General features: G+C 42.1%; 1 protein-coding gene across 1 annotated transcript in view; it reads right to left on the bottom strand.

Annotated features, from left to right (window-relative positions):
• Positions 1–19,041, bottom strand: part of LOC124789733 — a 451,761-nt gene that overhangs the window by 79,316 nt on the left and 353,404 nt on the right. Inside the window, exon 14 of the mRNA XM_047257185.1 lies at positions 1,054–1,680. Coding sequence (XP_047113141.1) covers positions 1,054–1,680 — 627 coding nt within the window. The remainder of the gene's footprint in view (positions 1–1,053; positions 1,681–19,041) is intronic.

The following is a 19,041-nucleotide window of genomic DNA, read 5'->3' as shown; positions in this document are numbered from 1 at the left end:
CTTCAGGAAAGGGAACTGCACTAGTCAGTTGAGCAAGGATGTTCAGAATGGCAGAAACGCTGCTGGGGACTGGCAGAGGGACAGTGCTGGTGGAGACACGAAAGCAGACGGTCGATCTTTAGGTAGCTAGGAAGTAAAACGACTTAGAAAATTTTGCGTTGTGTGGTGTCGCAGGACTTAGTCCCTGAGCAGTGAGCAGCCACATGCCTGGTGTGAACTCTAACTTTTCACGTAGTTAAACGAGGTGGAGTATTGGACTTGTAATTCACGATGAGATTGTGAATGATCGAACTGCGTCAAATGTACATGCGCTCGAGTGCAATACTAATTCTAAATATGACCGCTTCACTATTAGTTTGCTTTCAGAATGAACATTATTATAACCAAATTGCAACTGTATGTCCTAGATCATTTATGGGTCATTAATTTAGCTCTCAAGATAATTATTACTATTGTTATATGTTATATTAACATTGTATGTTTCATACAGTGTCGCAAACTTGGCATCAGTCAGACAATTTAACCAAAGGGTCACAAGTGTCTAACTAGAGTGTGTAATGCAATACATGCGGTTCAACCCCCAGACAAGTTTGAGCCAAGACATTTTGACGAAGAGGAATCGCTTGTGGGCCCGAACATCTTTGGGATGTTAGCTCGCAACCACAACACCAATGAAAATACATCCCTTAAGGTCAATAAAACAGCCCAATTCACATAAAATTTAATAGCAGGTTGAACTTATTTGCCTCCTAGAACTCTCAGATAATACATAGGAAGGAGGGAGCTAAAAAATCCCAAAATACTCACTTCACTGGAAGACAAACAAATGCCTATTCCAGCTTCAAACAACCAAAAGCTTGGCAATTTGTTCTTAGACAATGAATTTTCTATTGGACATAAATGTGTATCAAGTTATGGAACCAATAACTGGCATTCTGTACAATATTTTTTTCACTTTACACCAACAGAAATTTTGGAATTTAGTGACATGGCATGGCATGACATCACACTTGTAAGTTTAGATACCACAAAATCATTTGTCTGTTTACTTACCTGTTCTTTAATGGATTCATAGACTTCAGAAAGTATACCATCTGCATCAGATGTGATGCGTGCTCTGTTATCTAATATTTCATACTCTGCATCTGGATCTGGGTCAGAAAATGTAAGGTTGTTCTGTGAAAAGTGAAGGTATGAATTCCTTGTTGATCCTGTGTTCAGATTGTTAAGTGAAGTCATTGATGATTGGTGTGAAGTGGCTGCACTGCCTGTTTCTGGTGAATGAACAAAGTGGTTTCTTTGACGAAGAGATGCTTCCCGTAATGAACTCGATGAAGAATGCAATCTGTTCATAACTGCATCAGCCTCATTGAGTTTCATTGTTGGATTTCTAGGAGGTGGTGTAGGAGGTGACTCAGATCGAACTGCCTCATGATTTTCTCTTATATCATTAATGGGAGGCAATGAAGCTCTTTTGGCACAAGTTGTAGTCACACTGTCCGTACAAGAAATACCATTTTGATGGTTATTTTCTGCTCTGATTTTATCGGTCTGCATTGGACTTGATACATTTTTCCTTCCAGATTTTTTTTCATTACTTTGGTTCAGCACAGCTGCCCTTAGTGCTGCAACATCAGCAATATTTTCTCCATCGAGGCTTTCATAAAATTCTTCATCCAGCTGCAAAACAAGAAAATCCAGAATAAATAAAAACAATTGTCAGCATTCACAGAAGCATAATTATATCAGACATACAATTAGAACAGTGCATTGTAATCACAACTTTTTTTCCCCTACAGCCGAAATGGCCTAGGATCCAGCTCATGAACCATGCCCTGGCATGAGGGCCACAGCACTCAGCCCAGCTGCACACTTTCCCCATCACCATGGCACACTGTCTGTGCATGAGGAAGGGAGAACTGTGAATTCACCGCATTTAAATGGCTATACAGTTGACTGCATATGACTTGGTTATATATTTCACATTTCTCAACAATTCAGATCACAAAGAAAACAAATTTTCAGTACTACTTAATTATTTTTGGCATGCTGAAGACATATTATAAATTTTATCCAGTATAAAATGTCAGTATATGGACATAGGAGAACAATTTCACAGATTTTTACTCTCAGTTTGCCACATAATCATGACTTATTTAGTTTCATAACCAAAAAATGGCTTTCACAGACCTATGTTAATCAACATGTTGAAGCACTTTTGTAACCTCTTTATGAAGACATGGAAACTCTACCCCTTTCTCAATTACCGAATTGAACTATGGGGCTGTGCAGCTGATGTACATTTAAAAAGAATACTACTACAACAACAAAGAGCAATAAGACATATACATGGGATGGGACATAGAGATTCATGTCTTGAAGTGTTTGTGCAGCACAAATATCTGACAATATATTCTCTGTACATCTTCAAAGTAGTTATATTTTTTATAAGTCAACCAACAGAAGCTATCACGGGCAGTGATGTACATGATCACAACTCTAGAACAAAGTGTAACTATTTCCGTAACAGAACAACGTTAAAAATGACTGATAGAAGTCCATATATCAGTGGTTTGATTTGGTATAACAGGCTACCAAACTCTCTAAGAACGTACATGGGAAATGTTTTTATAACAAAATTAAAATCTTTTCTAATAGAGAAATGTTTATATTCTTTCAACGAATTTTAAGATAGTGATTGTACCATGAGGCATTAGCATATCAGTTGTAATGTGATAAATGTAAAAAATAGACATAAGAAGCAACAGCTACAGAATATAGTGTATTTTATAAGTGTAAATATAACCATAGTATTAAGTCTGACATTTGCAAAAGCCATCATTACAGTGGCTCCACGCAAAGAAAATGGAAATAAATAAATGTAGATACCTTGGACAATTTTAATATAAAAGGATTTGTTTTTAATACATGAAATACATTTCAAATCAATCAAATACATCTCCTTGTGGATAGGGACACTTTCAACTTAAATCGTAAATGGTGTCAAAAACAGCTCAAAAACAAATGTAAGATTCACAGTGTCCTCAAAACTTTCAGAAAACTGCAGTCAGGCACAGTAAATGAAGCTCAATAATAGTCTGTATTGACAGATTTTATTTAAATATGTAATAGCTTAAGCTGAATGCCAGATAAAGTAATGCACATAGAGGATTTTTTAAAAAAAAAAAGTGTCTGAAAAATAAAAGTTAACACAAACCAAAAGAAAACCAGTGTTGCCATCTTAAAATAACATTAAAATTTTATCACTAACACACTCCCTGATCGTTAATTGATGGTGTTACAAAAACTAAATTACAAGCTTTAAGTAAGTCCTAGTAAGGCTCTAAATTTTTCAAATTTTATTTTACTTTGGGCTTTGTCAGAATATCCACTTGTTGTTCATTTGTGCTAATGTGCTTTAACAGAACTTTCTTAACAAAAACTTTCTCCCTCACAAATTTTAACATCTATATGCTTAAGTTCATGACCAAACTGTGGGTTTTTGCTAAAGCTCATTACTGACATCTTCATAAAGTACAACAGCTCTTGACTGTTAGAAAAATTACTGAGCCAATGGATTCACTAGTTGCTGAACTTAAGGCTACAAATTCTGATTCTGTTGATGAAAGAGACACTGTGGATTACGACTTAGATGCCCATGATGTACTATAAACTGAAACTTGAAACTCTGAGCTACCTCCACTCAAAAAGTGCATAATTTTAGAGATCACGCAGCCATACAGTCCACAGTCACACTTATAGAGGCCACCAGGGTTGGTCCCCTGGCAAACTCTGATGAGCCACTGAAGAAACAATATTATTTATGCAATCAGAAATGAATGCTTGGCCTATTCTGTAGCCTGTATTACTGTTGTCCAGTCAATGTGTTCAGTGTTATGCACAACCTGTACTTCATTGTATCTTACTTGTTTCTCTATGAATACTACGTTCCATAAATTGCGTTTGTTCTTGCTGCAGAAAACTTAGCAACAGTGAGAATTACATTTTCGCCATGTGTCAGTGTCAAGTCACCCAACGAATGTCTCTATGGAAGAAATACTCCAACATCTCATTGCCCAGCAGCAAGCTTTCACAGAACAACAGCAAGCTCTCGCTGCCACTCTAAATCAAGTGGCCGCTGCATGTTCACAGCAGGTTATGCAGGTTACTCTCCCATCAGAGCAACTGTTGAACTTTCTGGCATATGATGAATCGGCTGAAGATTGCGACTCCTACAACACATGGTTACACCAACAATGTCACGTTTTTTGAGTGGATGATGCAAATCTGTGTAGGCGTTTCTTTCTTTCTTTCTTTCTTGGCTTTTGCCATGCATTTATCAGCTCTTGTGCCAACTCATGCCTTCACAAGAACCAGCCATCTTATCATTTGATGAAATGTGCAAACTTCTCTCAACCTATCTGTCACAGACCACATGTCATTGCAATGCGTGTAGAATTTTATCGTTGTGAGAAATGTCCAAACCAATCTTGTAGAGCCTGGGCTGCAGAATTACATGGGTTGAGCCATTGTCATAAACTTGACACTAGTATCCATCATGAATCCTACACTGATCACTTCAATATGAGAATCCGATGCTTACAGATGTGCTCAATATAGCACAGTTCTTTGTAATGTCACAGGCTGCAGGTGATCAGTACAACCTTTGACTCAGTGTCTCATGTGGCAGCACTGATTACGGCCACAGCAACAATAAGACATGTCACAGCAGCAGCTATATGACCCCTATCTGTCTTGCCCATATTGCTTCATCCAACATGAGCATGCTGCATGCCCTAAGCATTGGGTGGTTTCCAACAAGTGCCAAAAGAAAGGCTGCATTTCATCAGTGTGTAACTCCTCTACAGATGTGGTAGACACAGTAGACCAATAGACATTAACTGTACCTCTATCATGACTGTTTCACCAAACAAATTGTTTATTGGCTTGCGTGTATTTAAGTAAACTGCTAAAAATGTGAGTGGACACAGGAGCTGCAGGGATTTTAGTAAATGCACAAACATACATGGACTTGAGCTCCCCTCCCCTTCACACAAGTTTCACGGGAGTTGTTTAGTTACAATGAACAGCAGATTCCAATCCTAGGATGGTTCTCCACTCCTGTCTCTTATAAATCTGCTGTTCGCCCTTTCACCTTTCTTGTTGTGGATCATTCCCATGCCGCAGACTTGTTCGAGTTAGATATATTTAACACTTTTAGTTTCCCCATTGCCAATGAGATAAATTTAGTCTCAGATAAAGTTCCACATCAGCAGCTGGAGTGCTTCTGCTCTGAGTTTTTGTCTCTGTTTTCCCCTGGGCTCAGTTGTATTACTGGTTTTATGGCCCACATTACCATAAAAGAGTCCACATGCCCTCATTTTTTTCAAGAGCGACAAGCTGAAGTAGACCATTTGACGTCACTTGATGTCATTCGGCCTATTTCTTCCAATGAATACGGTAGACCACTGGTCATCATAAACAAGCCGACAGCTAAGCTTCATCTTTGCAGCAACTTGGTGTCACAATTAATTCACAGTCCATGATAAATACTTACATTTTGCGCCACCCTGACAAGTTGTTTGCAAAAGTAGCAGGCAGCCACTTCTTTTCCAAGACTGATTTGTCGTTTGTCGGAAGCATACCTCCAGCTCCCCTTGGATGAATTCACTATGGCGCCTTCTTGTTGCCAATTCCCTTTTTGGCCTATACCAATAACAACACCTGCCTTTTGGTGTTACTTGTGTGCCTGCAAGTATTCAGCATTTTTTAGAACAGCTGACAGCCTCTGTACCTGGCTGCATCAGTTACCTTGATGATATCATCGTTTTGTGTTCTTCCACTAAAGACTACTTTAGCAATCTTAGATTGCTGTTTTCTGCTTTGCAGTCTGCAGGTCTCAAGTGCAGTGTTACCAAATCTCAATTTTTTCAGCCAGGCATAGCTGGGGACACTATGCAGCTAATAGCTGCTTGCACTCACTGCGTTCAGCAAGAGGTGGCTCTGCAGGCGTATTTTTCCACCTGGCCAATGCTGCAGCACCCATGGGAGCATCTACATGTCCATTTTACTGGGCCCTTCCTAAATCAGTATTGGCACACTGTAGTGGATGCCTATACCAAGTTTCCCTATGTGGTGCATTGTCTGTCCACATCTGTGGTGGCCATTATTTTCACCATCTAAGATTTTTACAGTTGAGTGACTTCCATATACCATGGTTATCAATAATGGCCCCCAGTTTGTTTCCTGAGAATTTGCATCTTTTTGTCAGGCTAGTGGTGTTCACAATCTCACAGCTAACCCATTTAATCCTCAATCTAATGATGAGGCCAAGCACATGGTTCGAATGTTTAAAACTCTGATGTGGAAGCACGTATCCAGCAGGCCCCCTGAAGCTGCTTTAGACCTTTTCTTGAATTTGTACCATTTCACTTCAGTGAGGGACAAGAGTGCAACACATGTGCTACATAGACACCAACCACACACCCTCCTTCACCTGATGCATCCAACACTGTGTCTGCTGGCACTGCCACAATGGTTCTGGCCAGGTGCACCAGCCTGGGCTCAAGGTTTTGGCCGCCAGCCGAACTGCGTTCCTGCCATTGTCAAGCATTGCTGGAACTGGCACCTCTGCACACTCCTGATGGAAGGATGTCCTGTCACTTTGACTAGCTGCAGCCATGCACAGTAAGGTCTGCTCCAGAGGGCCCACTGCTGATGCCTTTTCCTGCGTTGCAGACAGTCCAGTTCGCGCCACAGCACAAGTCGCTGCCTGGCAGATCGCTGCCTGGGGTTCCTGCCTCTGCCCCCACTCCTTGAGTGCTGTTGATGATGCAGTCCCCACTGCACCTGAGGATGTAGCCAGCACAGCCACCGCTGCCACCAACACCGTCGCCTTTGTTGCTGGGTCCTGTGTAGCCATCGTCTCCAACACTCCCACTGGTGCCTCTGGTGCCAACTGCTGACCTTGACATGGACATCATTATGGAGATGCTGACCCTGGTCCTGCTCCACAGCCTCTCAAAAGAAGGCAGGATGGCACACTAAATCACCTCATCACCACTTCCATCCCTATTCCCTGCTGTCTGCCCATCGCATGCTGCACCAGCCACCATCATTGGGCAATGAAATGGATGTCAGGGCAGTCATTGGTATTTTCTGTGACTTGTAATATCAGTGCTTTGTAAGATCAGTGCTCTTTTTTATGGTACCAGTGCTTATTTTCTGTACCAGTGCTTTTTTTCTGTACCATGCATTTTCTGTACCTAGTGAATTTATTTATGTGGTTTTCCCAATCACCTCATCACCACTTCCATCCCTATTCCCTGCTGTCTGCCCATCGCATGCTGCACCAGCCACCATCATTGGGCAATGAAATGGATGTCAGGGCAGTCATTGGTATTTTCTGTGACTTGTAATATCAGTGCTTTGTAAGATCAGTGCTCTTTTTTATGGTACCAGTGCTTATTTTCTGTACCAGTGCTTTTTTTCTGTACCATGCATTTTCTGTACCTAGTGAATTTATTTATGTGGTTTTCCCAACCCTGGAAGGGAAGAGTAATGTACCTTCACACTCATGACCCATATGATATCAGAGATCGTGCGTCCATACAGCTCATAGGCCTGCTTACAGGGGCCACCTGGGACAGCTCCCTGGCATGCTCTGGTGAGCCGCCAAAAGAAACAATATAACAATATTATTTAAGTAACCACAAATGAGTGCTCAACCTATTCTGTAACCATTATTACTGTAGTCCAGCCAATGTGTTCAGTGCTGTGCACAACTTGTACTTCATTGCAACTTCTGTGTTTCTCTATAAAGTACTACATTCCATAATTCACATTTGTTTTTGCTATAGCAATAACCACCTGTACACTTTCTACACACTCTGTCACCAGCCCAATCAGAGGCAACATAATGAATTACAGTATGAGTACAATTCTTATCCCCTGCATATAACAGGTTAGCTATATGGTTCCCTTAACATAATGCAATACATGTTTTAAAGCATTCCATAAATCCAGACTTGTACATGGTTGGTAGCTGCTTAGAATACTTACTGCTACACAAATATCTAGTCTAGGACCTAACATAGCATACACCAATGACCTATCAATTTTGTACAACTTTTCTCAATAGCTTCATTTTCACATTGTTCTCTTCTTAACACATTGTGTTCAAATTGGGAGTTGAAACAGAATTCCATTCAAACATATCAAAAACTTTTTGCACTTTTTCAGACAGGCACTTTGACAAATAATAATAGTACCCTCCCTTAAATTTTGAACAATATTCATACCTAAAAAGTTCCTAGTCATACCAAATTCGTTCATTTTAAAGTTATCATTTTATAACAGCTTTAAATTGTAACTTTCATTCTGAGAAGTTGAAGTTGTCAACAGATCATGAATGTAAACACATAAGTTGGTTTTCTTGTTACTTTCTGTCTTTATATACAAGTAACACTTAAAATCGCATCTTACAAATCCTAAGCCAGTTATTACTTTCTGGAATCTAACATTCCAATTTTTATGTGAGTCCTTTAAACCATACAGAGCCATTCTAAGTTTACAAACTTTATGATTCATTTTACTGGAGCATCCACTAGGTAACTTAATGTTAAATTCTCCAACTATCTCTTGACAAAGAAACCAACTAAAAGTATCTAGTTGATTGGTGGGGTAGTTATTCTCAATAAAAATAGTCAGGAAAAGTCTCACTGAAGTTAATTTTGCTACCCATCTGTATATCTCTCTATAAGACAATCTTTGTTGGAAACCTTTAGCCACAAGACAAGCTTTACAAGAAACTGTCACGGCACGGCAGTCGAATGACAGATACGGAGTTAGTAGCATGTAACCCGCTAGTGTTTCTACTTTTGTATATCCACGCAATTTATTAGTGATTAAAGGTTATAACACTTTTTGGCGACGAGGTCAGATATTTTTTTTTCCTGCGTTGTGGATTTGTGTGTTCGTGTCGGGGCAGACATGGAACAGCTTATGCACGCGCTCATTGAACAACAAACACAGCTGACGGCTGCTATTCAGGTGTTGTCGATGTCGCTTACTCATCGTCTGTCTTCCTCTTCTCCGCCTCCGTTCCCTCCTTACAACAAGGCTGCTGAAGACTGGGAGGATTATGAGAAGCGTTTGCGGCAACACTTCTTGGCTTTCGGCATTGTCGATGCTCCTATGTGTAAGTCGTTATTTCCATCTTGGATTTCCCCACGGATCTACCAGCTGCTATCTCAGTTAGCCCCTCTGTGGGAACCTGCCTCTCTGTCCTTCCAAGAAATGTGTGATTTATTGTCTAACTATTACCGAAAAAACACCCACGTCGTTGCCGCCCGCGTGGCGTTCTACCGGTGTCGTAAACAGCCCCATCAATCCTACCGGGCTTGGGCGGCGGAACCACACGGTCTGAGTCGGAAATGTTAGTTTGTCACGGACACTCATCATGAGTCTTATGCTGATTCAATGGTTAGGGACGCTATTCTACGACTTGCTCCTGATAAAGAAGTTCGGCAACGTGCCTTACAATTGCCCAACCCGTCGTTGTCGGAAGTTCTCAGCATCGCTCAATCTTTTGAAGTATCTCACGCTGCTGGTGCGCAAATAGACGCGTGGTGTGATGTAGGCGCTGTACAAACCACTTTCGACGCAGACAATGTGCCTGTTTCACAGGGAAACGACGATGTGGCGGTGGTGCACTCGCGTCAACAACGTCGCGTTGGGCTGCCACGCTCGCAGCGAAAATGGCAACCACAGAAGCAGGTTCGTTCCGCACTTCCTTCTTGTCCACGTTGCTTCGTACAGCATGACAGGGCCGCGTGTCCAAAACGTTGGGCCACGTGTAATTCATGTAGGAAACAAGGCCACATTGCTTCTGTGTGTCAGTCCCCTAAAGTTCCTGTCGACGAGGACGAGGCATCGGACATGGATGTTAACTGTGTGCTTTCTCAAACAAATAAGTTGTTTGTTACTGTTCATGTTCTGGATAAAGACATTCGCATGCAAGTGGACACTGGCTCTGCAGTAACTCTCCTCTCCCTTGTCTCCAGTTACGCGAAATCTACGAACTTATAATAAGCAGAAAATTCCTATCGTTGGCCAGTTTGATGCTTCCATGGCCTACAAGTCTGTTGTTAGCGATTGTGTGGTGATTTTAAAGCCACTGTCAACGCTCAGAGCCTCATTGACACTTATCCTCTTCCCCGTCCTGAGGAGTTATTTACCAAGCTCGCTGGGGGCCAGTTCTTTTCCAAACTGGACTTATCGGAGGCGTACCATCAGTTGCCGTTGGATGCATCTTCCAAGGAATTTCTCATCATCAACACTCCTTGTGGGTTGTATCAGTACCAGCGGTTACCATTTGGTGTCGCTAGCGCGCCGGCCATTTTTCAGCGGTTTTTGGAACAGCTCACGGCTTCCGTTCCCGGCTGCATCAACTACCTGGATGACATTGTTGTCATGGGGGCCTCCACTGAGGAGCACCTTCGCAATTTGCGTTCACTGTTTCGGGTTCTGCATTCGGCTGGGTTGAAGTGCAATCTGGCCAAGTCACAGTTCTTCCAACCCTCCATTATGTATCTTGGTTTCCACTTGTCCCGTGAGGGTATACGTCCTCTATGACAGCACGTTGCGGCCATTACCGCCCTACCCCGGCCGTCTACGGTCAAAGAACTTCAGGCGTTTCTAGGCAAGGTTGCTTATTATCACAAATTCATTCCATCCACGGCAGCGGTGGCTCATCCTCTGCATCAGCTGTTACGCAAAAACGTTCCTTTCTGTTGGTCCGACGAGTGTGAGCAGGCTTTTGTCCGCCTGAAGGCTCATTTGCAGTCGGCGCCTTGTCTTGCCACATTCCGTCCGGGTCAGCACTTGGTTCTGGCAACTGACGCATCACAGTATGGCCTAGGGGCTGTTCTCGCCCATCGGTATGAGGATGGGTCGGAACGACCCATCGCCTACGCTTCCAAGACCCTCAACGATGCCCAACGGCGTTACTCTCAAATCGAAAAGGAGGCGCTCGCTATCATTTATGCTCTAAAAAAGTTCAGCATTTTTTTGTATGGTTCTCAGTTTCACCTCATCACCGACCACAAGCCGCTGGTCTCTCTGTTCAGCCCCTCGGCGTCGCTTCCGGATAAGGCAGCTCACCGCCTGCAATGTTGGGCCTTATACTTGTCTCGTTTTCACTATGAGGTTCACTATCGCCCCACGGCTCAGCACGCCAACGCTGACGCGTTGTCGCATTTGCCGATGGGCCCCGACCCGGTTTTCGATCGAGATGAACTACTCTGTTTCCACATTGATGAGGAAGAACGTCGTGCGGTCGACGGTTTTCCACTTACAGGTTTGCAGGTCAGCTACTGCGCGGGACCCGGTCCTGCGTCAGGTGATCGGTTTTGTTCAACGGGGTTGGCCGGACAGGACCAAGGGCCGGGCATTGGATCCCCTTCGCAACTACCATGCCTTGCGCCTTCGTCTGTCTGTTCGTGAGGGTGTTGTTCTTCTGGCCATGGATGGTGCATCTCCACGGGTGGTGGTGCCAGCCTCTCTTTGCAAAGCTGTTCTCAAACTATTGCATGAAGGCCATTGGGGGATTTCTCGGACTAAGTCCCTGGCCCGCAGGCATGTTCATTGGCCCAGTATTGATTCAGACATCGCCCACATGGTCGCTGTGTGTGGTCAGTGTGCTCAACAACTGGCTGCACCCCGTACAATGCCCTCTCCGTGGCCTGATCCGGCGCAGCCGTGGGAACAAGTGCACGCTGACTTTGCCGGCCCCTTCCTCGGCACTTATTGGCTACTGTTGATTGACGCCTTCTCGAAGTTTCCGTTTGTTGTTCGATGTCCGTCGCCCACCACTGCGGCGACGACGCTGGCTTTGTCCCAAATCTTTGCGCTAGAAGGTCTTCCATCCACGATTGTCACGGACAATGGCCCCCAGTTCTCTTCGCAGGGCTTCCGTGATTTTTGTACTGGACAAGGGATTCATCATGTTACAGCGTCGCCCTTCCATCTGCAATCGAATGGAGAGGTCGAGCGCCTTGTCCACACTTTCAAAAGCCAGATGAAAAAATTCCTTAGTGATTTTTCCACAGATGACGCTCTGTTGCAATTTCTGAGTTCTTATCGCTTCACGCCTCTGGGTGATCGCAGCCCGGCTGAACTCTTGCATGGCCGCCAACCGCGCACACTACTGCACCTGCTTCACCCTGTCAGGCCTTGTACTGTGTCCTCTAGTGCGGGAAAATACTTGGTGGGTGCCGACGTGTGGGCACGAGGGTATGGATCTTGCCCTAAATGGATTCCAGGGGTGGTCCAGGCTCTTCGCGGCCGCCGGCTTTGTGAAATACGTATGGACGACGGCATGGTTGTACGCCCACGAGTGGTGGCCACGCCGGTGCCACCGCCCCTTCTTTCGCCTCCACCAGCCCGAGAAGCCAGTCCTGTCGCTGCTGCTGATCTTCCGTGCGTGTTGCTGCAGCCGACGTCGCTACTGCTTCCGAGTACGCCGGAACCGGCCCCAGTTGCGACGCAGCCTTCTCCGGGACCCATCTCACTGGAGCACACTCCCAGGTCCTCGACACCTATGGATGCTGCTCTGGAGTTTTCACCCATTATCTCGTCCAGGAGGCACGTTCCACGCGCAAGCTTCCGTCCTGGACACTTTCGACCGTACTCTCATGTTTCTCCGCGGGATCTTCTCGGTGCCTCCCAAGAGGCCATGGATGTCTCCGCACTGTCCGTGTCTCCACGGAAGTGAGTTTTTTTTTTTTTTTTTTCAAAGGGGGGAAAAGTGTTGTGACAGTGCCACGAGATTTAAAAGTGCCACTACGTCAGTACGCCAACACGGCGATAGAGGCGCTCCGCAGCTCGGCCGAGCGCAGGAGCGCCACCTGGCTATGAACGGCGCCGGCCGCATGTCACGGCACAGCAGTCGAATGACAGATACGAAGATAGTAGCATGTAACCTGCTAGTGTTTCTACTTTTGTATATCCACGCAATTTATTAGTGATTAAAGGTTACAACAGAAACAACATTAGCTTTCTCATGCTTTTTGTCTAAACACCCACTTTGTGTCAATAACACTACAATCATTTGGCTTACATACACAGTTCCATGTATTATTTTCTTAGAGGGCTTGCAGCTCTCCAGCTATGACACCCTTCCAGTTTTCAGCATCTGTGCAAGACATCATTTAGTGCAGGTGCTGGGGTCATCATCACTCACTGCAGTGAAGAGGCCAAAGTCATAATCCTCTACGTAATTCAGGCATTGAATATTCCTCCCGTGTCTCGGATTGTATCTCCTCTCATTCTTATCATCTACATTTTCCACTGCATCCTCATAAGAATCTTCTCTATTTTCAATGATTTCTTGTTCTTCGCTAAGCTAACTTCTTTTTTCTTCCACAATCTCAATCCTCATTTCTTCTTTATGCCCTTCTCATTCTGGAATTTTATCTATGTGCTCTTCATCACAACAAATGGTATCTGTTTCTATAACAGGAACATCAATTTCCTTCTCCCTTGTAGATACTGCTGGCAGCAAGAAAACTATATCTCCGTGCACCCTAATTTTCTTTGTGGAAGGTATAAATATTCTTCACCTCTTCACAACCATAAGCAAACCTATCTTGTTTCTGGGGTCTAGTTTCAAACTCTTTTGTCTGAATGCAAGGACAGGCACATGAACATCACATATTTTCAAATCTTCTCAGGGTTATTCTTTACCATAAATGGCATCAAAAGAAGTTTTGCCTCTGACGGGATTGGACCAGTTCAATTTAGTACATAAGCCACCATGTTAACTGTTTCAGCCCAGAAATGTTTGGGCATTCCTCAAATCACTGAAAGAGCAGCTTCAACAAGGTGTGCTTTTTTTTCAGCTTTTCCATTTTGTTGCAGTGTGTACATGGTGCTTCTTTGATGGGTTAAGCCATTTTCACTCAAAAATGTACCTAAGTCAGTAGTCATAACTCCTGACCATTATCACTTCATATAACTTTAATTTTCAGATCTATTTTTCTCTCAGATTTTGCAATAAAATTCTTGATCAAACCTTTCACTTCATCCTTCTGTTTCATAAAGGATACTTTGTGATAACTCCAGTAGTCATCCTGCAAAAGCAAAAAATATATCACTCCTCCAAGCAAATGCATCTCCATAGGACTGCAGACATCTGCCTGAACCAGTTCAGGTGTGACATTAGCTCTTAAAAAAGTGAAGCGGAAAGGCAAGCAGTGTTGTTTACCTGCCAAACACTTTTTACAAGAGACAAAGTTGGCCATGAAGTCCACTCCTTTATGTGACAAGAGCTCTCTCACATGTGTGATGCTCTGGTGGCTCAATTTTTATGCCAGACACTCAAGTTTTCAATATTTTTAGACAAATTTAGCAGACCACTATCAATATCGACTGATGAAAAACCGCTAGTGTCATTACTGTCGACCAATAGAGTGCATTTTGTTTGCACAAATCAAAGTAACCATTGACAGTCCTGATTGTGACTGCTTAGGGAACACAACATACAATACATTCTACTGACACGTCTGGATAATGGATAGACTTCACTTTCACAGTTCAAGAATTGACATTGTTTCTTGTCTGACACTAAACACATACACTGTCCAACACAGTTCCCACCAAAAACAGATCGACTTTCAATTCCATCACAAAAAGCACTCCAAGAAGTACTGTTTTGATAAATTTAAGCAAATTCCCTACATACGGTTCCACAGTACTGCATTCAATCACATCAAGAAGACAACCACCACCCACAATAACTTTTACTGAGCTTCACAAACTGTCCAGTTTCTTAAACAATTCTCTTTCACTGTACATATTCTCACTAGTATTTGCATCCATGAACCAATAATCTGCTAGGTCAACTTCTTGACTCACACACATAAAGGCATTTACATACTGAGCCTTTTTGCCTTTCTTGGACTTCAGCAACCTGCAATCTACTCCAAATGACCTCTTTTCTTACAGTGATTGTAGTTCCTCATTTCTCTCTCCACTTTATTTTTACCTCCTTACCATGAGCATGACAGGTAATTTTTTTCTGCCTGCTTACACTGGCCAAAACTACCTCAGGCTGATCAGACTGATTGTTTCTGTCCTCATCAATAAGCAATCTTGAAGTTAACTCATTAAGTGTTTGCTTCTCAAAGGGGACAGATTCTCATGCTGAATGGAAATGTTTATATCTACCTGGAAATGACATCAACAACTTGGTTTTTATCATTTTCTCTGAAAGTGGTTCAACTGCTTGATTCAGTTTACTGTTGATTTCTTTTATTTTCAATGTAACTGTAACCACTGAGTCGTCACCAAATTGGAATGAGAAAATTTTTTGCTGAAGTAGGCGACTGCTCACTGCAGACTCTTTCTCATACAAAGTCTTCAGTTTTGTCCACACGCCAGCTGATGTGGAACACAAAAGTAGGTGCATAAGTGGCGCTACCTCCATCCATGTTATAGCATCTTTCTGTGCTTTTGCATCCTTTTCTGGCCATATTTTTCCCTCAGCTTCTTTCTCCTTCAGAGGCTTAATTGCGATGCCATTGACAATTTCTAAAAAGTCTTTTCCCCTAAATATCACTTCCATTTGGAATTTCTGCACTGCCTAGGGGTCCCCTCCAGATGACTCCAAACACTGATGTGTAAACTATTCTATAGTGCCATGCCAACACTTTGCTGGTAATATCAAATTTCCTGTTACTCATGATGCCACCAAAAGACTCTACCACTACACTGAAAAACAGACTTATACACCTGGGCCCATAACCTGTAATCAGCCACAGTAAATGCAGCTCGATAATAAGTCTGTTTGGACAGAGTTTATTTACATATGTAATTACTTATAGCTTACACTCAATGGTGGATGACAATTAATTCACACAGAGAATACAGAAAAAACAGAAGTGCCTGAAAAATGGAAGTTAACACAAACAAATAGAGAAACAGTGTTGCCACATTAAAACAACATTACCACTGTACCACTAATAGAAACTATCCTTGTAATCGTTTTATGGCCACAATGAATTCTTCAAATCTCATGTTTCCTGTAATGCCAGTGGCTCAGGGAAATGGATGGTGTTTTTTTGTCGGACTTTGTCCCTTCCACAATGTGATTTTCTTTTTAAATGCATCCCCATCATATAAGAAATTAGGCGTCTCTCACCTTGCAGTGACACTGTGGGCAGGGTACAGTCAAGTCTATTTCTAATGTGACATCTGCAATCCATTCCAGATGTTTTGATTTTTGTTCCTACACTACTCTTTCCTTCATAATTTCTACAACGGCAGTTTTTAAATCAAAAAATTATTCCAGACCTGCCTCTTGATTTAACCACATACTTTGAAGTATTATACACATTGTGTCTCCATGCATTTCATTCAGTTTCATCAAAAACCATTGGAAATGACACAAGAATAATGCATGCGACTTCAGAAAGAAACCACCAATATTTTCAAGTGCTCCATGCATGAAAATTCAGCACAAAGTGCTTCCCGATGTACAGAACAATGAATATGGTCTACTGACCACTTTAATTTTTTGTTCTTTTGTTGTCTACTAAATTTTGAAATTCTTTCTGTCATTTCATAACAAATTTGCTGTACCTATCAATGAAGGAACTGTATAATACATAATGAGAATTCTCATCCCTCCCATCTGTCATCCTCATTCAGTTTTATGAGCTTATGATGATAGAGTACTAGACTCCCTCTTTGTGTGCAAACTGTCAGTGGACTTGTGAACATACTTCATACCACAAACCAATAGTGAAGTATTAACAGTGCTGACACCACGATTCTGCTGAACTGAACAGAGTTGCGCTGACCAAAACATGCCACACCACAATAGTAAATGAAATGTCATGGTGTATTGAGTACTTCTGAGAAGGACAGTGCAAAGCCAAGATAGGCTGAGCCTTGGCCTGCACACTGCCTGCACACCCATCTCGTGAACCGAATGATGCACCATGATCAGCCCTGCTCTACAATGCCCCCACCCATTTCTGCAAACTTAACAATTATTTACTGTCAATTGTTAATATTCCCTGAAAACTACTGAGTGGAATACAAATAATGAAAGGAGTTAAGGTGTCATGTAGTCAAGTGCCATACAAACAAAATAAGGTGTCATGTAGATGAAAGCCACACGAACAAGAATGAAATTATTGCTAAGCTTTTTGTATAATGTCCTCCCACAGTGCATGTGCGCGCGCGCGCACACACACACACACACACACATACACACACACACACGCACACACACACACACACACACACACACACACACACACACACACACACACACACACACACTAGTGCTACCAGTATGTCACAGACTGGAATACTGACACAAATGCAATTGATTCATTCATTCATCATCTTCCACAGATCCCATCTTAAAACAGAACCTTCAGGGATGTCAAATGAGTCAAGATATACATTAACAAAAGAAAAGCAAATCATAAATATTTAACCTGTACAATGCATTGACAACAAGCTATAACTAATTTCTTAATGCTATTTGTTATTACACTGGCTAAATGTAACCTGATAAATTAGAGAGAAATCCATCACTTACAAAAATAATCTGTTGCTTTCTCAGGTGTATTAAATATCTGCTATTTTTCAGGCAAGACATTGTATGTCATTGTGAAAGCTCCACAAGATTTCAGAGACTCAGCTGATTGATATCTTCAGGTGTGACACACAATTTGCTGAACTACAGCTGAAGCTTCAGTCATGTTTCAGCAATGTGTTTGTCACACCTGAAGATGTCAGTTAGTTGCACCAGTGAAATGAGAACTATTTCTACAACTAGTCTACCAGAAAAGCCTTAAGCAACATATAATACTTCTTTGATTACAATGGTATATTTTTCCAAGAAAACAGCTATCTACATTTGTAACAATGAAGGCCCTTTTAAATACATTACTACTTTTCATGCAGCTTCACAATGAACACTGCTACTTTCCCAGACCTTGGATCTAAATAGAGAATTTGAACAAGTGGCTAATGAGACACACTTCTTTATTTTCTCTGGAACTGGTCATGATTTTTGAATTGGTCATCATTCCCAATTTCTTGCTTTATGTTAGATGGGAGCTTGTTGAATACCTCTGTATTGAAGTATATACCTGTGTTCTGAAACCTACATGAGGAGATAAAGTTTACTTTTGTATTGTGGTTGTGTAGGTCAACTGAAACTATTGTTTTATTTTTAAAAAAAACTCTCTTGCAGATTAAAACTGTGCACTAGAACAAGCATTGAAATCGAAACCTTTGCCTTCTGTTGGCAATTGCTCTATCAACTAACCTACCAGAGCAGAATTCATGACCTGTCCTCACAGATTTACTTCTGCCAGCACCTCATCTTCTACCTTCCAAACTTCACAGAAGTTGTCCTGTATTTTAATGTACTGTAAGAATTCCAAGGTCCTTAACGAAACCCCTGCATGACATGTGGTTATGAACTTTACTCAGTATTCTTATTGCTCAGTTGTGCTGAATAAATACATCATTTATTGTAGGTGCACTGGCTTAGAAGATTTTTCCATAAATCAGGGACTGAAAATCTGTAAAATAAGCCATCTCTCTATGTTGAGTCAACACAGTGAGAACTGAGCACCTTGATTAGTTTATCTATGTGTTGACTCTGTTTTAAGTTGTTATCCAGTTGTACCCCCATGGAATTTTATACAAAGTGTTTCATTTAATGTATGACCTTTAACATCTATTTCTGGTGCTAATAGGTCTTTTTTGGCTTGTTTGAAACAGCACAATCTTCATGTGATTAAAACTTAAATGCGTTCTTTGAACTAGTTGTAGGCTTGTTCAGCTATCATCTGAGCTGTGTCTGGGAAGACTGAGTTAGGACGCTTGATTAGTAGTCCCCCATTCCAGGGTTAGTTCCATTTCTTTGACCTTACTGTTATGAAAATACCATCAGTGCATGAGGAAAGGTATGAATGCTTTACCATTTTAGTTTGCAAGTAGAATTTTGCAGTC

The sequence above is a fragment of the Schistocerca piceifrons genome, chromosome 3 (assembly GCF_021461385.2).
Source record: "Schistocerca piceifrons isolate TAMUIC-IGC-003096 chromosome 3, iqSchPice1.1, whole genome shotgun sequence".
Taxonomy (NCBI): Eukaryota; Metazoa; Arthropoda; class Insecta; order Orthoptera; family Acrididae; genus Schistocerca; species Schistocerca piceifrons.
Note: the sequence above shows the minus strand (reverse complement) of the source record. Positions and strands in the feature narration are given on the sequence as shown.